The sequence below is a fragment of the Seriola dumerili genome, unplaced genomic scaffold, assembly GCF_002260705.1.
Source record: "Seriola dumerili isolate Sdu_G_001 unplaced genomic scaffold, Sdu_1.0 BDQW01000088.1, whole genome shotgun sequence".
In the NCBI taxonomy this organism is placed as follows: Eukaryota; Metazoa; Chordata; class Actinopteri; order Carangiformes; family Carangidae; genus Seriola; species Seriola dumerili.
In genome coordinates this window covers 8,882,286-8,904,993 of record NW_019174343.1, presented here as the reverse complement: position 1 = coordinate 8,904,993, position 22,708 = coordinate 8,882,286, and the positions used below count along the sequence as shown (strand labels likewise).

General features: G+C 41.3%; 1 protein-coding gene across 1 annotated transcript in view; it reads left to right on the top strand.

Moving 5' to 3' along the window:
- The window catches only part of LOC111221884 (protein FAM19A1-like), a 98,137-nt gene extending 77,864 nt beyond the window's left edge, over positions 1-20,273 (top strand). The window contains exons 2-4 of the mRNA XM_022745474.1: positions 6,888-7,028; positions 18,670-18,794; positions 20,227-20,273. Coding sequence (XP_022601195.1) covers positions 6,888-7,028; positions 18,670-18,794; positions 20,227-20,253 — 293 coding nt within the window. The 3' untranslated portion in view covers positions 20,254-20,273. The remainder of the gene's footprint in view (positions 1-6,887; positions 7,029-18,669; positions 18,795-20,226) is intronic.
- Positions 20,274-22,708: the final 2,435 nt, after the last annotated feature.

Genomic DNA, 22,708 nt, shown 5'->3' with positions numbered 1-22,708 from the left:
ATGTCCTGAAGCTTGCCTTCCTCTCACTTCTTTAGATGTGTTTAACAGCGAATGGTAGCCTTCCTCCTTGAGGCTGACTTTTATTATTCATTGGCAAGAGTTAGGTCTCTGTAAAAGGCCTTCAAAGTGAGAACAAGTGGCTGAGGCTCAAGCCTTAGTGGACTTCACCACTACAAAGAATATCCTAATGATGAGAGGAGTTCATGGGGTTCAACTCTTTCAGTGTCCATGTTAACACCTCAACATACATATCAGTGTAGCTCTAATATGGCTCATACAAAGAACTATGCACTATGCATGCAGTCTTTCTCTTCATGCTGCTTCACACGTCGCCTACATACTGCATAAGGTGTGATTCAGAGCGCATTAGCACCACAGACGTGATATACTCCATCACGAAAATATAGCACTGAGGTCTAATTCTACTCCATGCTGGGATTTCTCTTCACACACTATTCATTTTGACCAGTCCTGTTACAGAAGTAGAGGAATTTGAGCAGTAAATGAGGGTTGTGTAATTTCTGATAAAATATATAAACCGTATCTGTTGCCAAGGGGAAGGACATGAAAAGTTGTTCCCTGGCACTGCCTCTAAGGCCTCCATTTGGAATCCACTCAGCGGTGCTTTGTAACGTGTTTAAACATTATCCTAAGTAATCAGGGGGAGTGTTCATGAAGTTCCAGCTTGATGTTTAAGTAATGAAAAGCAAAATTCTGATGAGCATCATTAAACATATATGCAGTGGGACAGCTGGCCCGCAGCCACTTTGATGCCTTTGCCTCTTGAAACAGGTCATTAATATCCCTTCCCTCTCTCTTCCCTCCAATCTGAAAAATAAAAACACTAATTGGGACAAACAGAATACAGTTTTTTTTTATTCTTTATTTGGACATATCTGACAACTTTTCAATCAGATGCATTTTAGCATGTTTCAAACTGTGCATCATAAAATAGGGTCATTTTCCATTATGCATGATTTCACAGAAGGATCCGTTGACAGAAATAAACCAGCTCAATAAACAATCTGCCGTTTAATAAAACTTTGCAAGGATTCGAATGGACTTGTCTGGCACACAGTACAAAGTGAACAAAGTTACTTTGTACTGAAAGAAGCATTTGGCAACTGTGAGAGGCTCAATTTGTCTTTCAAATGTGCATAATTTTCGGCAATAATTTGAAATGCAGCTCTCACTCTGCTTCTTGAATAACAACTGAGTGTCAATTTTACATTTCTCAGCTCCACATGTCTACAATTATTTACTGACAACGGGAGCTATAATTCCTATTGCCACCTGAGATGTAAATTCACAATTAGAAGCAGTGGATAGCTGTCAGGTACGGAGAAGCACCGGGGAACAGCAGCAAGCCTGCAGAGAAGGAGGAATTGCAAGGAGAGATGGACTGTGGTTGATGCAGCAGCTGTCTGTTTGGCAAAACAAAGCAGCCACTCCAACACACAGGCAGAAATGGTTCATTTTAACCTGAGTATGCACTGATTAAGTTGTTATGATGAGTCCTTGAAAGGCTTAATTTTTCTCAGGTGCTGTGTTTCTTTCTTTGGCCATATGTTATTACCTAATAACTGTAGCAGTGAGAGGAGTCATGAGAGAGAGAGAGCTAAAGAGAGTTAAAAAGAGAGGAGGTGACAGAAATGCTTGCTGATGGTGTGCCAGTGAGTACTGCTCTTGGCTACTCTGCATAGATTATAGTTGTTGACGCTGAAGCTGAGCCAAGGTGTAATGAAAAGAGTTTGTGTTTTTTTGTGGTGACATTGTCATGAGCACCTGCATTTATCTCTGTGTCAAAAAACTGCCACATGCAGTGAGATCAGAGAGAAATCAGCTGCCAGTAGAGTATGTTCTTTATAACTCAGAAGATAAAAAGAAACTGTCTGTAAGCCTGCAGTCTTTTGGAGAATAAATTCTCTTGGGTTTGTTATTGTGACCTTGAATGTATCAACTGAAAAAAATATAGTCATGGGTTGCGTGTTGTACAGATGGGAGACAGATTATAGGAAGAGACAACATAAGGTGTTGTAGTAAGGTATTGGGCCACCACGTGCTGCAGAACAGCTTCGATGCTTCTTTGCATTGATTCTACAAGTGTCTGAACTCTACTGGAGAGATAAACGCCTTTTTTCCAAAAGATATTCCGTCCTTTCATGTTTTGATGATGGTGGTGGAGAGTGCTGTCTAACAGGTCGGTTCAAAATCTCACATAGGTGCTCAATTGGGTTTAATCTGGTGACTGTGAAGGTCATAGCATCTGATCCACATCATTTTCATATTCATCAAACCATTCACTGACCCCTCATGCCCTATGGATAGAGACTTTGTCATCCTGGAAGAGACCACTCCCATCAGGATAGAAACGTTTCATCACAGGATAAAGGTGATCAATCAGAAGAACTTTGTATTGATTTGCAGTGACACTCCCCTCAAAGGGGACCCAAACCATGTCAGCAAAATGCCCCCTCTGTAGACTAGTGCCTGTGGTTTTTGCACCACTGAACTATTAAATGTGCACTGATCTCTGTAATGCAGGGTTTATGCACTGCAATCCTACTGCAATACCTCTCGCTGGTAATTCATCTATAACTGCATTGATTTGAAGCATCTGAGGTTTCAAGTATTGGCCAGATTATAAAACAAACCCCATCCAACCTCCAACCCCTTTTCCAACACCCGTTTTTTGAAAAACATTCAAAATAATTTCACGAGTCCTATTGGGAACGTTTTTGAGAAGAAAGTCCTCATCCTTCAAGCCTTTTTTCTCATAAAACTTAAACATGAATAATGCCGTTTAAGCATCACATAAATCCCACATCTGTGTAGTTTGCCTATCAGTCACATACTCATACACTCTCCTGCCATGCTCTTGGAAGAGGTCAAAATGATTTTCTCTGGCAGTTAGCACTTTTCAGGCTGTCTTTTTGAGCTCCTCATCATATGTGACAGTAGTAATTTTGACCAGCTTGACTGATGATTTGCTCCATGGTCAAGTTCTAAGGACAACAGGAGACGCCATTAACTCGTAACAAAACCCTTTTTGGACTGACTAACTCTAAAAGACAGATGATACACAGTGCGCTGCAAACAACCCATAATGCAAAACCAGTACTCTCTCCATTCACAAAGAATATCTCATCTTGTGAGCACATAATTATCTAGTTGTCAGATATAAGACAACCAACACTTCTTTAAGTATTTTCCCAAAAAAATATATACTTTCTTATACTCAGACCAGTGTGGTACATTTATGTTAATGTGAAAAGTTATGTATACGTGTAACTTTTCCCGGTCCACAAACTCTTTGTGCTCTGCAGAAAACACTCGAATATGAAGTGTGGCTTTTTATCATGAGCCCCCATTCCTTCTCCCTCTCTCTATCTCCACATTTTACAACCTTCCCTCATTAACGGCTCCTAATTGGCCGTTGGGCTAAGCTGAAAACAATGAAGCATTGATTTCCTTAAACATAATCACCTCATCCAGTCATTTAATGGCTGCTGTCACTGTGGGCCACCAGGAGAAAAATGACCAGTCAGTGGTCCCATCGATGCCCTTCACCTCCCCTCACCAAAGGCTACAGTGCACAGCCAGCCACTCCATCTTTGCAGGTTGGTTTAACCCCTTTAGCTGCCTGACAGGCTCCAAGCACTACATCCATCACAACCTGCCGTCATGTCTCAAGTTGTGGTGATCCTATATTGTACCAGAATGCACACACCGTAACCACTGTGCACTTGAGCAGAAAATATCCATTATGAAATACCATAAGAAATCATATGCATAAATACACAACATGCATAAACTCAGACACAGATAATGGATGGTCATTTACCCCACCCTGAGCTCCCAGCTACCTGAATGGGATTATGTCTAGTTCAAGTGGCCATTTGTCGTCTAAGTGGCTCTCATGACTGGCCCAGTAGAGTCATCGTGAAGCCATTTACACAGCTCTCTCCTCCACATACCAGATGGTTCATAGTGATCACGCCTAATGTCCACCTGGCTGATGGCAGGACCTCACCCCATGGCTGATACATGCTGGCAAGTGACTGTGTGTGTGTGTGTGTGTGTGTGTGTGTGTGTGTGTGTGTGTGTGTGTGTGTGTGTGTGTGTGTGTGTGTGTGTGTGTGTGTTAGGGATATCCCCAAGTTCTGATGGCAATAATTATAATAATCATCAGAAGGGTAATCATAAAAATGTCTTTTCCAGAAGAGATATTTTCAGTCAGAAGTCTAAAAGTGAAACATACACTACAAGTTTTGACTGAAAAGATCACTTTTGTCCCCCCAGATCAACATTTTTACAAGCTTAATCCCCACAAACCATGAATTCTTTACATTACCAAAGGTCTGGTAAGAGCAAGTTGTACCATACTTCATACAGAATAGTGCTGAATGTCCCTTAAGACCAACTATCAGTTTTCAATTCTTTCAGTCTAGGTTGAAAATCAACTGGCAGCAGCTCAAAACCTGCTTGATCTTCTGTACTGTACTAACTGTCAAAGTGAACTACAGAAAGTCTATAAAGGTAAACATGAATCATGATACATTTATTGCCCTTCCTGTACAACATATAGAAGGAGGAAGTTGCGCTCTCATAACTGGTTGCGCAATTTCATTCATGATTAGTAGCACTGGTTCATTGCTGTCTAGCAACAGCCAATACCAATCACACAAGTGTAACTATATAAACTCTCAGTTATATGCATATAATATAACTCTTGTGATACCCTCATGCCAACGCCCTCCAACATCCCAACCTCATTTATGTAGCTGAAGGTTTGGTATTGTTGACATGTGTGTACATGTATGTTCACAGTCATACCTTGATTATGTTCCGATATGTGTAACAGGAGATTAATTCCCCCAGTAGAACCCATATTGCTGCACAGGTTCTCTGAGAACTCTCTTTTTTGCTACAACTGGTCAATTTGTGAATGTTAAGTGTCCCCCTAGTGAAATGGGGAAACACAGAGTGTTAAATATTTAGAATGCAAAATTGTGTCTGTAACTGAAATCCCATAACCAAAAGTCACACACCAAGACAAGTAACATTCAAACAAGTGATATGAAGATGACAAGGGCTGTGTTTTGTTGTCCCTTGTCAGTTGTTTTACGGTTAAGCCTCTGTAGTGCTAACCAGCATATCAACCACTGAAGCTAGCTGAGGGGATTCAACCCAATTCAGCATTCAGTGACGCAATGTAAAGTCCTCACTTATTCAGAGGTATGCTCTGACTTGAAAGCAAGTCTGCAGGTCAGGAAGTTGTCGGTAAAATATTCAACAAGAAAACACATTGTGGGGTTTGGGGTTTTAGCACACTCAAGGGATTTTTCTACTCACTTTTATAGTCAGTGTTCTGCCTCCTCCTGCCCGGAAATATCTAACAACAAGCACTGAGAGAGTGACATTAATACTGCACGACAGCACGGTCCAGCAGGACTGCAAATGTTTGCCTTTTAATCCAGGACTCTGCAGCTTTTGGTCTGGCCACGACAGACATTGGTGGGAATGGGAGAAGAAAACTGTTGCCAAACTTGTCTAGGCTGCTGGGAGCTCAGTTCTGTAATTCATGACCCGAGCCACTTTAAACATTTGCACAGCCAACTCAGCCAGAGAGACACACACCGGTTGTTGTCACACCAGTGGAAGCAAATGCATCTTCCCAGCACAGCAGGATGTCCTCTTTAAAACTTGGTACAGCCAAGTGAAATGAGGCACAAACAAGATGGAATGTGGCATTTGCTTGTCTCCTCTTCTTTTTGCACTCTCACCTCTCCTCTCCTCTCCTCTCCTCTCCTCTCCTCTCCTCTCCTCTGTCCTGGGATGAGCTCCAGTTTAATTGTTGGATGCTGGTGTCTGTTGCGGTGGCTGTCAAGGGAAGATAAAGAGTTTTTCCTGGGGCGTAAGGAAAGGGGAGAGTGGTGATGGAGGGCCTCTCTCCTGCAGCTCCACTGGCTGCATTAGCCCCACGCTTTATAATTGTGTGAAGGGGGCACTTCCAGTGGCTCCCTCATTACTCACTGGCATGGCCAGTCCCTGGCAGCCAGACACACCTTGTCCTCTAGCTCTCTCTCTCTCTCTCTCTCTCTCTCTCTCTCTCTCGCTCTCGCTCTCTCTGCCTGTCTCACTCATTTCAGGATGTCCCTCAGCTCCAACACCCCCTCTCCCTCCCCTGGGCAATCCTCCCTATTGTTATTTTGACCCAGTACCGCCATCGGCGCATATCGCCTTCTCTTTTCACAGAATTTTTTTGACATCTTCCTTTGTCAGACTGGGACCTATTGCACAGTATTTGCTCTGACTGATGTCACCTGTGTTTTGGAGTTAATGCTTTAGTGTAGCATACCCTAAGACTGTATTTTGTCAGCCATGTAAGTCTAATGACTGCCAGATCATCGATGGAGTAGCGCAGTGAAAAGATTCATCCTTTTTAATCATATTGACAACATATGGAAGGTATCAATGATTTAAAGACAGCCACATTAATGCTTACTGAGTGTATGATGTGATCTTCATCATTGGCTGATTTGTATGGAGTGAGTACAGCCGACGTTGACTGAGAGGAAATTAGATGACATAATTGAGATGCCTGGAGGGCCAATTTGTAACACATACTTCCAGTGCCCAAAAATTGTACTGCAGCACATGATATGATGTGAGGTAGTTGAGGTGTCCTAATCTTTCGTTCACATCATTATTGTTTGTTTGGATTTTTCTGTTAAAAAAAATGCACAGTGTGGTGCACAGTTGAGCTATAATCGGTTAATGAACACGCTCTGTGGTTGCTTCAGTTAATTTTCAGTGATACATTTCCCATTGTTCTCTCACATGTACTGACTGTGTACTGTGTCTGTCTGTGTGTCTGTCTGCAGAGGGAGGTACGTGTGAGGTGATTGCTGCCCACCGATGCTGTAACAAGAATCGTATCGAGGAGCGTTCTCAGACAGTCAAGTGCTCCTGTTTACCGGGGAAAGTGGCCGGGACGACACGCAACAAACCCTCTTGTGTTGATGGTGAGGACAAATCTTTTGTTTTAAAATTGTGCTGCTGCTGATTAGTTATTACTGAAGACTGTTGTGAGGGAAGAAGTTGTTATCTATTATCTATGATACGTCTTCTTCCCTAGCCCCTGTTATGTATAAACAAGACTAGGTCAAAATGGCTGGACCACATATGCTAAAATCCTGATTTAATAACCATGAAAGCGACTGAAAATATCAGCAAACACATAAGATAAAGAGTGTCTTATGTTTAGTTATTTCTCTGCCTCATTTAGTAATAACAGTAGATGTGATGAAAGTAGTTTATTTGCTGTGAAGGAGGAGATGCTCAGTGAATTGGAAGTGTTACTTTGCTTCCCTGAAGCTCCTGAGCAGCCGAGAAACCAAGTCCACGGTTGGCACCCATACATGGTCCAGCCACGTACTATGGCTAGCTAACATGATCCAGCACTTGTTAATTTTACACTGCATGAGTTTGATTAAAAAGCTTCACATATTCCTGTAATGGAAAGTATTTATCTCAAATTCAAAGAAAACATGACAATCTTGTGAAAAAAAAATAGCATTTGACTTAAATTGAATTAATTTTTTTAGACAAAATGATATTGTTTAAAATTATCATCTGAATAAATATATACAAGAAATCAAGATCAGATCAAGTTTTCCATGTGAATACATTGAAGGTTTGTGTACATTTCTGCTGAGTTTGGGTTATTATAGTATCACTTTGGCCATGCATGCATTATTAAATTAGAGATTTCTTATTGACACATTCCTCCAAACTACAGCTATGAACATGACATGTGCACTATCGGCTGACCATACATGTTCTCAAATTAGTACCTAAGTACAATTTATTTAAATAAGAAATATAATTATTTAATACCTTACATATATGTAAATACCTTACATACATGTATATATGTAAGGTATTTACATCTGACAGCTACAATCAGGAGTTTACACATTTTCTAGAAGTTAGTTGTTAGATTATGTTTTGAAAATAAAAATTTGCTTCACCTTGACCAACATTAAAGTACCTCCTAAATGTTGATGCATCAATACAAATTATTCAACAGTATAATAATAATAAAGAAGTTTTATTCTCTATGAACAACTTGTTGCTATTACTTGTTAGTGAAGTAAAATGTTGAATTTTTTTGCACGAATTTTACCTGAAATTGAATATTTTTATCACGTGATATCGCTACTTTCACTTCAGTGAGGAATGTGAATACTTCTTTTATCTTTTATCACTGAATATGAGAAATGAAATGTTCCAAGGTAGGATTATCATCAGGTTTGAATGAACAATTCTGAAAACACTTTGCTTTAATAAACACTTCAGACCAAGACCCACAGCATTTTCCAATATAACTTTACATCTCTGCTGTCTCTCTGCGATTTTCTCCAATAATGAAAATGCATTCTACCATTAAGAACCCAGTAGTGCTGTGCTGCTGGGCATCATGGGAGAGAGAGAGAGCGAGAGAGAGGATGATCCAGTTGGGCTGTTGAACACCTGAGCAAGGAGCACGTTGCAGATCACATCGCCCAAAGCAACTCAGGCTGATGGAAATGAATAACTAATAAACACAAGTCAGGGAAGCTCCAGGCTAGTGCACCTGAATTACCTTAGCTGAGAAAAACAATCAGGCAGAGGAAGCTCCATGAGGGGGGGTGGGGGGGCGGCTGACAGGAAGTCAGAAGTCTACTGAGACAGAACTGCGATGCCCCCTTCACTCCACGGAGCTCATTTACTGCTCCTCAGTCTCGATCTTTTCACCTCCACCTTCAGCAGAGATCAAAGTCATCTCTCTGACTGCCCCTCTCACAAGGAAATAACACCAAAAATATATCCATTATCAGGAATGTTACATGAAGGGCCAGACATGCCAGCTCAGTAGGCTTCACAGGGTTGGTTAGGCACAGCTGACACTCAAGAAGATGCTATAATATGAATTAGATATGACCTGAGGATGATACAAGAGAACCGTCTCCTGGTTGGAAGAAAAATTACCCAAAACCCTATTAAACTTTTCAGTGAACAGCTGAATTTTTAGTCCTTGGGTTTTATTAAAAAAAAAAAAAAAAAAACTGATGTTGTGTTTGCCCTGTGGTTGGAGACATCTCCTGGATGAAACATTTACAGAGCTCTGACCTTGAGATGTAGCCTTTTTAGCATGCTGTGTTGTCCTTGTACAGAGAGGCAGACAACCAGACGCTGTCTCCTCTGCAGCACAGAACAGACAAGGGACTCTGGACTGCTTTGATATCCTTTGAGATTGTCCTTTTCACTAAACATGGCATAGACAGGCTTCACAAAATACCTGTAAACCTTAACATCGGATATTTTCTTGTCCTCAATTAAAAATTACATCTCAGTTGTTCAGATGAACAGCATTGTTTGCTGGCTGTAAAAAAAAAAAAAAAGAAAACAGAATACAACTTGATGCGTCAGGCTCTTTTTTTTTTTACAGCGAGATAAGGGAATCCAAAGAAGTTGTGAGCAGAAGATGGACAAAGATATAGAAATCAAAAACTGAATTACACAGACTGACACGTGGAGGTGGAGAGATGGGAGATGTTGCCAACACTTCATGCCTCTGTGACACCCACAGCGGGACAATCCTTGTTATTAGTATATTGATTAACAAGCACTTATAGACAGAGTGGTGAAAAAATTGAATCGACAGGTCAGTGAGCGGCAACGTGAGCACCACGCTGAAAGAGTTAAGGTGACCTGCCCTCTTAATAATATGATTTCCTTTGGTTAGGGCCTTTACAGCCTCTCTTGGATCGTTTTCACCTGCTTCAAAGTGAATCAGGCTGTTTGTAATTTATTTAACACTGAAACCACCATGGGATAAGGGCTGAAGGGCAGACAAAATAATTATGATTATTCATAAGAGCTCATTTGTAGTCGGAAGTGTCAGGCGTTGCAGACACACCATTTAATTAAGGTTTTTTTGGGTTTTTTTGTTTGGTTTTTTGTAGGTGTGGAAATAAATGGACATGCGCGGGGGGACGGGAGGAGGGGGAGAGGGGCGCGCACTCCATTCAAGGGTTTTGATTGTCTAGGAAAGCTACACCTGAAAGTGTGTGTTTGTCAACTGGGCCCCACAGGCTATCATTGCACCATGTGAGGGATTATAGACTCGTAGAGTCAGTGGTCTGGCCCCTCAGCAGCGCACGACCTGGCCCAGATGGAGCTTTCTCCCCAGGTCCCAGCGTTATTAATGTTCCATCCAGATAAGGAACGATGCCGCAGCCCAGCTCATCTTGCCACCCCCCTGGGGGACACCTACCGCCACTGTACCATACACAGGTTATGTTCCCACACAAAAAAAAAGAATATATATATATATATATATATATATATATATGAAGAATAGCCAGTGTTGTGATATAACAAATCAGAGGTATATCTTCAGAGGTCATTTGGTTTGGACACACATACAGAGCCTGGAGGAATGAACGCTCCTTTATCTTTGGCCAAATTTGCAGAAACAGACAGTTTCCCTGATGTGCCGTATTATCGGTCATTAGCGTCAAACTCCAACATCAAAGCACACAGCGAAGATCAGTCCCATTGTCAAGTGTTCGCCACCTTGTGAATGCGAGCCCCATGGGGTTATTTCAGTTGCTATTGGTAACTGTTTTGGTTGTTATTAATATACGGGGATGTGACGACAGCTTGCGTTGGGAGGCGTCACGCTCCATGGGGGTCTGCTGTCAGATTATCCCCGTAGTGGGAATTGATTATTAGTTTTGACTATGAGAACTATGTCCCAGTTATGTCACGGCCACAGAGACTCTTAGTGAAGAACATTCCTTTTAACAAGTCAAACGTTCATATCTCTCCAGCCTCACCGCGCCGATCACATGCATTCAGATTAGGCGCTCGTCACTGCACCACTGCCTTTATCCCTACGTACGAGACGTGTAAGCCCTAAGTCACAGTATGGACACGCAGAAAGACACACACACATACATATGCGCTAATCTACTCAACACATGCATGCAGATGCCCTAATATGCACACATGCTACCACTTTGTGTTGTCATGTAGCTGCTGTAGCAGTAAACTCTTCAACAAGAGATGCACGCAGATGCCCGCTCACTGCTGATCAGTGATGGGGAATGAACCCTTCTGTCTGGCTGCAGGCGCATATAGCCAAGCATGACAGGTTGTCATGGTACATTTGAGATACATCCGGGGGGAGACACTCGTGGACTCTACCTGAGGGGAGGGACAAGATGTGCTGTTCCACATACATTACTGGTCAAACAGATGCACATCATGAATGAAAACAGAACATCATAATTATGCTGGAATGAGATGCACTGTTTTATATGGTCTCTAAAATATAATAGTTTCATTACAAGCAGGGCAGTCATGGTTACCATCAAGAATGTAGTTTATGAGACAAAGTGTTTCCTTATTGGCAAAGCTTGTCCTTGTGCAGACAAACGGATGTGATCTGCAGGAGTTTATTAATCACTGTACTTTCTTGCATGTCTAAACTGGTGACACCCAAGACAAGCCAAGGGACCTTCTCATCCTTCTATCATAAAATAACCCCCCCACACACACACACACACACACACACACACACACATTTTATGATATCAGTCCACAGTCCCCCCATCCCTGCTGCTGTACGTGGTTGGCAAGACGTAAATCTGCTGCAGATACTGCCTCAGGGAAGGAGGAGGAACAGAAGGAGCAGATTACACTGTACAATAGAAAACAATAACTCCTTCCTCTTACTGACAAACACACACAAAGAAAGACGTAAGGAAAGACTAACAAAACACAGAAATCCTCCGGGGTCAAAAAAGATGTTTGTGTCTTTCAAGAAGTTGAAGATAATGATTGTGAAGCAGGTTTTTCTACTCCATATTTGTCACATCCCACTGAGCTCTCACAGCGTTGGCAATGTGATTAGACTCTCAACCTTTAACCTGCCAGGAGAGGATCTGACCCTCGACCAGAGTTGAAAGGTCTCCTTAGTTCTTTTTTTCTCCCTCTCCTTTTATATATATATATATATATATGTATATTTTTTTTTTTTTTTTTTTTTTTTTTTTTTTTCCTTAAAAAAACAACATCATATTTCCTTTCTGTTTTGGAGTAACAAGTCTGTGGTTGTATCGAGAAAGAGAGAGGTGAAGAAACATAGGGCAGATCTATGTCAGCTGTGTGGGAGATACATTTTCCGTGAGTCGCTTTTGTAACCACTGAAAGGAAAGAAAATAACCACACAACAAAAGGAGTCATTGTTCATTCATTAATAGGCATGCGTGTACACACCCACTCACACACTCACACACATACACGCACACACTCCACAGGCACAAAGTTACACTCACTCTCTCATGCTCAAAATGCACACAGACACACTCCAAAAGGAACCGTAACAACAAATGAGACATTTGGAGGCAGTGTATGTTTTCACATAATTATATTTAAACAAAATATTGTAGAATTAGAATATATGGCCCTGAATTATTCCACACGCTGTGTTTGTCCTCATTTTGCATTATGCTTGATATATTTTGCTTATGTTTTGTATGTGTAACTGTAAGTCCTAGTTTCAACTGAGTCTGAGGTCATGCAAACTAGTAAACCCCTCTGTAGGCATGTTTAAGAATTCATTTTAATTCAATTTTAATTCCTCACTGAAAATAATCAAATTAAAACAGAGGAATTCTTCTTCGAGTCTGCAGGACGTCTATTATGAATTCAGAAATTCATTAAAGCCATGTGATTAGAAAGCCAAACAATATTTTCTGAATAGCTAATCAAACCTTGGCTCTCTTTTCCAAGAGGGCAAAGATTAATGCAGAATAATGACTATCTGAGGCTGACCTTGGGTTCAGTGGTCCAAGTCTCAGTCCTGCTGTAATTATACACTCGCTTCATTTGCTTCATGCTCCCTTGACCCTTCCGATAGTTTACTGCTGTTACACAATGCTTGCCCTCGTACCTCCATCTCATTGAGATGGAAATGTGTTTTTCTAATCAAACTGTGTAATTCATCCAGTAAAGTGAGAGATGGATCACTAAATAAATGGACTATTTTTTTAGTTGGATGATTATATGAATGAATGATTGATTGCCCATTTGTTTGGTTAATAACTGAGTAATCAGGGCACTTGCAGAGCACTGATATAAACTGCTCATGTAAAGTAGAGGAGAAAGAAAAACACCCATGTGACCTGAATGAGTCGGTGAAAGAAATCAGTGGAGCTAGGTGTTATCTTGTGGGAAGCATCGATCCTTCACCCCAAACAGTAAATTTAACCCACCAAATGGCATGAGAATTTAAAGCCTAATTGCTTTCTGCTCCAGATCTTGACTGAAGGCAACTCATTTAAGTGACTCCCCAGGAAAAAAAAAAGCAAACACTACAGCTGACACGATTGGAAAGCCATCGTTTTGCTATGATTAAGTCCACCAAGTGCTGAGCAGCCGCTCCAAGTTAAAAAACATTAACTATTCATTGAGCCCAAAGACACGTATTCACATTTTGACACAGACAGAAATCAATTCTCTTCCTCATCCGTCAAGGTGTTCAAACATTCTGCTACCTGGCAGGGACGTGTCAGCGAGTTCAATCCATCACAGAGCCCGCTCACCAGTGATCTGACAGATGCACTTGTAAAAGGTCCATTGCTCCATGTTTTTCAATCAATTCAAGTCCCACTCTCGGTTGTTTGTCCATCAAAGCTAAAGACTCCAGCCTGCTACCTGGCTAACATCTTGAATCAAACAAGCTTTCATTCTTTGTTTGCTGATTATTCCAAGCCCATCTGTCATCTTTGACAGTGTAAAGCAACTACTTTATGGCAACATGTGAGGATCATGTTAATTGGTGCTGGTGCTTTAAATCATGTTGAAGCTTAAATAGATGGATTTGAGAATTATTAGTCCTAAATCCAAAGCAGGATTTAGGACAGTGGCCCACTGCAAACACCCCACGCCCCACACACACTCCCTTGCAGACACACAGGAGGAGTAAAGTTTGCTGATGTTGGAACAAAGGTTATACCCTCTGTGCTGACGATTGCACAGGGAGTAGTTAAAACGACTGCTGGAGGTCAGTGGTCACCAGAGAGTGATGCATGGATCCCGGCCCAGAAATGGCTCTTCTCCAGCGGTCAAGGTCGGAGCCAGATGTCCTGGCCCGGCTACAGCCAGAGACATGACATGTGTGTGTTCACATGAGGCTCGACTTTTTTTTTTTATCCTTGTAGCCATCAGAACAAACATGTCATTAACAATGTGTTGTCAAGTTGTGCTGAGATGAGCCTGCTGTCTTCCACACTGATTGACTTAAAATAGATTTTTTTAAGTCAAAGATCACATTTGAGCATGAATATTTATAAGATGTATTTCATAGTCACTGCTCATTAAACTTTTACTCTCCTTTTAGTACAAGATGGGAAGCTGTCAAGATATTAATTAGAGTTGTGGAAAACTGCAGGTTTTCAAGATGGTGGATTATCCACATCATCTGCTCTGCGCTGTGGAATAACTTTAACAATACTTTTTTTTTTTTTTTTTTTACATGATTTACATGAGTGCAGAACTGCAACCCTGCTCTAGTTTACAATTTCTGAACGGTTGCATATTTTCTGGCTAACACACTGCAATTTGTGAAGACTCTGGTAATCCATCTTTGATCTTGTGGGCATAATATACAGATAATGAGAAGGTAGTGCTGTTCTCTGGTTGGACATTTTATTTTCAGGCTGAAGAGTTATGAAGGCCACTTAAGCACAGCGTCGTGACTCCACAGTGTCCACAACATTTATAGAACCTTGAAATCAGGCAGCTTTATTTGTGTCACAAAAAAGATCAGCAAGTCATTATCAGAATAATAATTTGTTTCGGATCTGGTATTTCCGTACAAAACCTAAAATACCTAGTTACATTTTTTTTACAATTACGTCTTCTCCTCTTCCCTCATTGAATACAGGATCTAGAATGAATATGTAAATATTGTTAAAGTTTAATTAGTAGATACAAGATTAGTCCTACGTCAAGTCCATTCTGAAGGTATGTGCACTAGAGGTTTCACGTTTTTCACATCATTTCACATCACTCCTGTGTGAGTTGCATTTTGGGCCATGATTGGCTTCCAGTCTGGTTGTACAAACATGTGTGAAACTCAGATTTAACGTTCACACAGAGGAACCTGAAAACACTGCACACTACATAACTTCTAGTAGCAAATTTTGACCAGACATTCTGCACACTGAAGGTTAAACATTTAAGTGAAGTGACAATAAGCAAAACACTTAACTAAGTGTAGCTGGAGCTTAAGTGTAACAATATGAATCTAATATCCAAGCTCAATAGCTTTGATGTCCATTCTCAATAAATCTAGTGTGAAATGAATAAGTGAATGAGGGCCCTTTGACACATGGCTCTCCATAAGTTTGAAATACAGCAGCTTATGTGAAGAATGTTAATGTCAAAGGAGCTATTTGTAAGTTATGCTATTGCTACATAGCCAGCATTAATTGGCAGCTGTTTCCTTACCAGTCTATAGAGGACACGTTGCAAACTTCATTCCTTTACTCACCAAATGAAAAGTAACACCAATGTTAACTCTCGTCTCTATCACATCTTTTCTTCTACTGAAGTTAGCATGCTAACCAGCTAGCCCTGGCCAGTCTCGTCACTTTCCGATAGCGATGCACTTTAGTGTCCAGTCTGCCCTGAGGACGTAGCGCTGCTCATAGGGCGTATCATAACCTCTTGTAAACACAATGATGGCCAAAAGAATCTCAGTGAAGCTTTCAATGTCAAAGACCTTATAACAAAGCAAACAAACATAATCAAACATTTAATACAGGTGAAAAAGAAAGTAAAGAAGCTAACATATGAGTAGAAACACAAAGCTCCCAGATGATACAGTCTTCCTTTGTTGAAGTGATGATGATTTTTTATCTGACATGATCCAACAATAACACTAGCACTAACCGCTGAGCACCATGCTGCCCACTTGAAGCATTGGCTTAAATAAAATTCAGAGGCATAAAAACAGTGCATTATTTAATATTTTATTGGCAAAAAAGAACAGAATCATGTTACCAGTAAAACATACAATAAAAATCAATAATCCAGGAGTGGATTATTGAACAACCAGTTGTGGCTCTTCTCCGATTCAGAAGCATTTTAAAGGAATTTAATGTTGGTCATCATGAAAATAAATAATGCAAAGGATGCAACAAATAATACTATCAAAACCTTCCCAGGCTCATGTTAATGCAGCTGTTTTCTCGGCTCCTGGTATAGAAATGATCTATGCTTCATGCGCACACATTTCAGGGCGCAGAGTGTGAGGTGAATTCAGTTCTGTGAAGTACAGTAAATATCATTCAACTTTCATGCAAAGCAGCTCCCATGTTTCAAGCAGCTCAGGTGAGGCAGTGTTTTAATATCCTGCCTGGTTTTGTCTCCTTTTCTGTCTCTTTCCAGCTTTCTCTCTCCATTTGAAGGAATTGTTTTTAGTTTTGCAGGTATTACTTTACCATTTTCAATTCAGACTAGATTCTGCATTCACATAGTTGAATATAAATCGTCCTCAGTTGGTAGAATAATGAAAAACAATGTCTCTGTTCCCCCGCACTCTCTGCGGCGAAAGGGAAGAGGCTAAACAGAGTGGCGGCTTCGCAGCACATCATCATCACTCGAAAGAACTGATTAAACACATCTCCGCAAGCCCAGTCATAATTTGCCACTTAACAATGACTTCCTGCATAGTGTTGAACCTAAAACGCAGCTGAATGTAAACATGATTAATGATGTGAAATGCATATTTAGCCCATGGATGAAGACAGAGGGAGAAAAAGCAAGATAGCAGGAGCGCAGTGGATGATGGACCAACATGCGGTAATTAGTGGATAAGGTAAACAGCCATGGGGGAAGCCAAAGGGCGGGTTCACAGCTGGTTAGTGGATGCTCTCATTCTGGCATTCAGTATCCTCAGGGCTCATGGAGGGAAAAAGCGAAGGAGGAAGTCAGGAAATGCAGTAAGTTCACTGAGGAGCAGTGGGGCGTGCCTCTGTGTCCAGTCAATTTCTCAAATATATGTGTGTGTGTGTGTGTGTATGTGTGTGTGTGTGTGTGTGTGTGTGTGTGTGTGTGTGTGTGTGTGTGTGCGCGTGCAAGCATGCATGTCTGTCCACACAGAACCGTAGCACACTCTATGCTGTGAGGGACTGCACTTTAACCATCTTCTTCCATCAGTTGGAGACGGCATGTTGCTCATACTCACAATTGATTGGTGGTTGGCCTGTAACCTTGGCAACACAGGCTGGAGGGGGAAAAAAAATATTATTTCTTTTTCCGAAAGGTTCAAAAAAATGGGTTTGGAAAATGAAATGATGCCGGTTAAACTCATCGCATTCACCCAATCATTTGACCCTCACATCCTCTTTATGTCAGCATGATGAAAGGAAAGATGCTCTTTGGTGATTTAAACAGCAAATTTTAATAAAAAAATCCTACATGCAGGAAAAATTTGTAGGGGGAAATGATGACTTCTCGTCGTGAAATATTGCTTTGAACTTTTCACATTTGCTGTCAGAAAGCTCACATTCCTCATACAGAGGAGTGTGGAAAACAAAAACTTTTTCAAACATCATGGTTAATAAATGAATCAGAACTTGAGTTTGAGAGAATGGTTTAGATTTGTGTGCTACGTTTTGATTCAACAAAAGAGAAAAAGAAGTCAAGTGTATAAAATGCATTTTTGCAACAGCATTTTTTGGGTCAGTAGTTATAAATACTGGTACGAGTAACATAATTGCAGCACAACTGGATGTGAAAAAACAGGGAAGCACATTTCCTCATGTGATTAATTGAACATATGGGCTGTGGTAAGTTAATTAGGAGAACATATACTGTAGGTTAACAAAGGTTATTTATTTAGCATCTATCTGCTACTTACACAGGTGACTCACCAATGATGAAAGGTATCTGACACCTAGATAACACACACATGCACACATACATACACCGATACAAATAGAGAGTAAGAGAGGGAGAGTGGGATCTTGATGAGAAGATGAGAACATATTTGTTTTTGTCACATAGCTGGAGGAAGAATTCAGTTGATGTTAATGAGAGGCAATTAGTTTTGATTAAAAATGAGATTGCTCCCTAACATGCAATGTAGCTATATAAAAACAAAATAATGATTCATTTCTGTTGGTATAAGACATTATTGTCAACAGCAGAAGTACCCGTGCAGCAATGATACAATTGCTCTGAGGCCAAAGAGGAGGAAAAACATTCATTTAGATAACACGGCTGTGTGTACCTCAGCAGAGTTGCTCATAATATAGTGTGTGGGAGCGCACATATACAAGTGTGCCAGTGTTGAATATGTACACAAATGTACACAATGTGTTTGCTATGGAGGCTTCTGCGTTTGTTCAACTTTTTGTAATGATTCGGCCTACATTTGAATCACCTTACTCCTTGTGTTTTTAATTGTATGTTATTATTTTATTATTATTACTTTTAATGCCCATCCATGTTGGGTGCATACATGCGCGAATATGTGTGTACACAAGTGTCTGCACGATAAACTAACCTGCTATGTCGCATGTCTGTGCTCACCCTCCCCAGCGTCCATTGTAATTGGGAAATGGTGGTGTGAGATGGAACCATGTCTGGAGGGAGAGGAGTGCAAGACTCTGCCTGACAACTCTGGATGGATGTGCTCCTCTGGGAACAAAATCAAGACCACAAGGGTGAGACCTCACGCACACGCACACACACACATAGACACATACACACATACACACAAGCAAACACACACACACACACACACACACACACACACACACGTCAGCACAAATACATGTATCTGCATGCACAGATTGACACTCACAATGTACAGCTGCACAAATACATGTACAATACATCATACCAAACATAAAAACACTTGCACACATATCCACATGGGCACATTAGAGTACACACACACACACACACACACACACACACACATGCACACGCACTATTTCCACATAGTCTCTGTCTAAAATGTCAGACAGATTTCACTTTACTATTCAACCTTTCTTCTTAGACTTGAAATGAGGACGTCACAAAGAAATTGCAAGAAGCTGTGTTTGAATACTTTGATTAAATGCTTTAACAAAGCTTCTCTGCCGCCATAATTTCTGTCACTGAACAATCAAACATGCACGGTATCAAACCAGTGGGTAAAAAGTGACGTGCACAAGTAACACTGTATCGACTACTGTATAACAAGGTGGATTCTGTTCCGGTGTAAGCAGCCTATCCATGAGGGCCCATAGTAGTACACAACAAACATAAAACAGGCAGTAAACAAACAGGTGGGCTCTGCCTCAGGCCGCGCTCCTCTCAGAGATAAAGTTAACGGCCTCTCTGCTCCTGCACTGCCTTTCAGCTCTGTAAACTGACTCCAAATGCGGCATGCAAAAATAATGAAGGGAGTTAAGTCCTCGAAGCCAGCAGTCCACCACTCGGTGACAGGTTGATCACCCGATTTGTATTCATTTAATTGGGCCCACCCCACCCTCCCCCTCACCCCCTGTGCTCGTGATCAGCAGCCCACACCACCCCCCACCCCACCCCCTTCTGTATCCTCTCACTGCTTGGTGACAATGACTTTGAATAGAAGTAGAGACTAATGTGATGGCAGGGAAAAGAGGGAACAGCCAGTGAAGGTTAGACCACACGGGGCTTCCCAAGGTTGTTCTGCAGATTTATATGCCGGCAGATAGACATAAAGCTTTTTACTCGGCCCCCTCACAGCCGCCACAGGCTTAAAAGTTTCAGAAAGAAGTTGATCGAATGGGGTTTTGCCAGCCTGTCAAGGTAAGGTGCAGCACTTGGTTCACTTTAAAGAATGCATCTCTAATTTTCTATTCAGCCCTTTGCACAATTTTGAAATAAGTAAACTTGATATGATTGTTTTTATGTAACTTGGGACGAGTCATTTTCTTTATATTCTCTTGAGAAACATTGGTCGAAATTGTAAAATTTTGCACACAAAGCATTAATGCATATTTATGAGTAAAATGGCTTTGGATTAATTTAATCAAAATCTTATGAGAAGAGGGCCAAAGGTCAGGCCTGAAGCTGCTTTTCTACCCAATACACACGTGTCCTTTTTTCTTGACCCTCTCTTTGCAGAACACCCAGCCATACTCCCCTTTTTAGCTTCCGGAAGCAAAATGCAGAGGATGCGTCAACAGAAATTGAGCTGCATTCTTGCTTCTGTAAAGGTTAGTCTTTTTCTCAAGCTGTTCTCTGTTTCTGTTTTCCCGTCTCTCTCTCACATCACTGTATGCACTCGAGTGTCAGGCAGTAGGAGTGGGACCAACTCATGTTCAATGACTTCTCATTAACCCAAATGCTCAGCGCGAAATAATCAAGTGTGTGTTTACATGCTGTGCATGATTGGGCAGGCGTGACACAAATACTGAACGCACCGCCACCCACTGTAAATATTTATCACCCGGCACAGGCAGCGCACACATAAATAAAAAGTAAGTTGCTGCGTTTTTCATATAAACAGTGACACGTGTATCACTGAAATGTACGGCACATGGGTAAACGTGCAGATACTGTAGCAGCGCATTCATTGAGTACTGTAGAAACACACACAGAGAGCCAGGTCCACCCCTCAGTAGAACCCTGCTGTCTGTGATCAGTGTGTAATGGCAGGATCAGTCCCTCCTCCTTTCATTGCTTCCTTTGTTCCATGTCCTGTTTTTTGCTATCGGCGACTGTGTGGGCTTGATTACAGTGCCTTGCACCGGTCTGCCAATCCCATTAGGCACTAATCTGTGACATGCTACTTGCTCCTCTCTGTGTTTTCTCCTAGTTGTGCACGCACGCACACGTTTGATGTGTTTGATATGTATGTGTTTGTGCATGTATGCTCACGTGTGCGCGAGACCCCCGGGCAGGCCTCTTCCCTTTTTCGTTGTGTGGCTCCTTATCAGAGTCCACTTGATATCCTGATCCCCCTCTGAGGGTCTTGTTGAAGCAGCTATCAGCACACAGCATAGCCCACAGGCTACATGAAAGGCCTTTTATCCTGCACTCTGCTCTCTGTTTTAATCAACATTCCTCATTCACCTGCCTCTCAGGCCAAATTGCCTCATTTGTATTTGTTTTGTCACAAGTCAGCAAGCCCACAACACAACATTGTATTTTTTTTTTTTTATTATTATTATTTTTTGTTTACTTTCTTTCTTTTTTTTTTTTTACTCACAGCCATTTTATTTCCTGCAGGTTTTCATTTTGCTCTGAAAAGTGTCAGTGAAGCGCAATGAGGCAGGCAGGCACGCACACATGTTCACCCACACACAGACTTCATCACCATCTTTCATAAAAATTGGCATGAAAAGTAAAAAGCCAAGCAAAGCCAGTGCCTGACACCCATGTTTCTTCTTTTCTTTCTTTATGTCTTTCAGAGAGGGAGCCCTTCATTGCCTGTTCTGTAGCAGCAGACAAGGCAGGCCCTTTTGTTTGTGGAAGTCACAGTGAGAGCGAGGCTGGGGAGCACCTTCCAAAACACTCGCCCACCATAGATCTGCATTACCCGCTCCACTGGCTAAATAGATCAATCCATTTCAGCTCCCTCCAAACAATTATACACCTTAAGAGAGACAGGCAGAGTGAGAGAGGCTGTAATGAAAACATCTTTTCTCCTGCTCGTTCTTCTGCCCAGCTTTGATGATAGTGAAAAGAATTACGTTTATTTGATAACCTCACTATTCGTGTGTTAGAGTGAATATGAATATGTCACCAGTATCAAGGCAGGAATGTCATAATACAAACCTCATCAGGCATTAAATTACTCTTTTTAGTAATCTGACACTGCAACATAACCATGTATTCATGTACAGTAGTTGTTTTAACTGTGTAAGTCCACAGCAGTTCCACTAAGGAGTATGTAATTGCTCAGATTAGTGAGTGCTAAGCATTACACTCCGGTGAAGCATTACACTCTTTCACACTTTACAGTGTGTATCCCCTCTAACTGGTCCACCATGATTTACTTGCTGTTCAGAGAGCCACGTGTCCCCTTATTAAAAGGAGCAGAGAGCACTTTTTCAAGCAAAATAACACACTGTGACGAGATGTAGCCCATCTGTGAGACAGTTTCAGAGCAAAAGTGACCTGCCAGCAGATGCATCACCATCTAATTTGTCAAACTGGGAGACCGCGCGCTGCCGTTGATCAAAATGAACTCCAAGCGGCCATGCCACATAAAGTTCAACTTCACAGAGAAAATCATCTGTCTCACCTCTGTGCTTGACAACACTCCTCCTCCTCCTCCTCCTCCTTCACTCCTGTGTAATGTCATCATGAAGACCAACATAAAATCATACACATACGATAAACAGTGTGTCATTTTGGATAAATAATAAATGACTTTTTTTGAAAAGTATGAGACTGCAAGCTGACAGATGGCTGCAAAAGACTGCCCAGGTTGTCATCTTCATGACATTTTTATACAGGTTTGGAGTTGGGGAGTTCATTCCAAGTGCTACTGATTAATTTATACTTGTTTTCTTTGCTTTTTCCATTGTCAATGTCACATTAAATGGATCTTGATGTATTTTGTCGTCTGGAGTCTTCTGTTTTTAGACGGTGCTCTTTA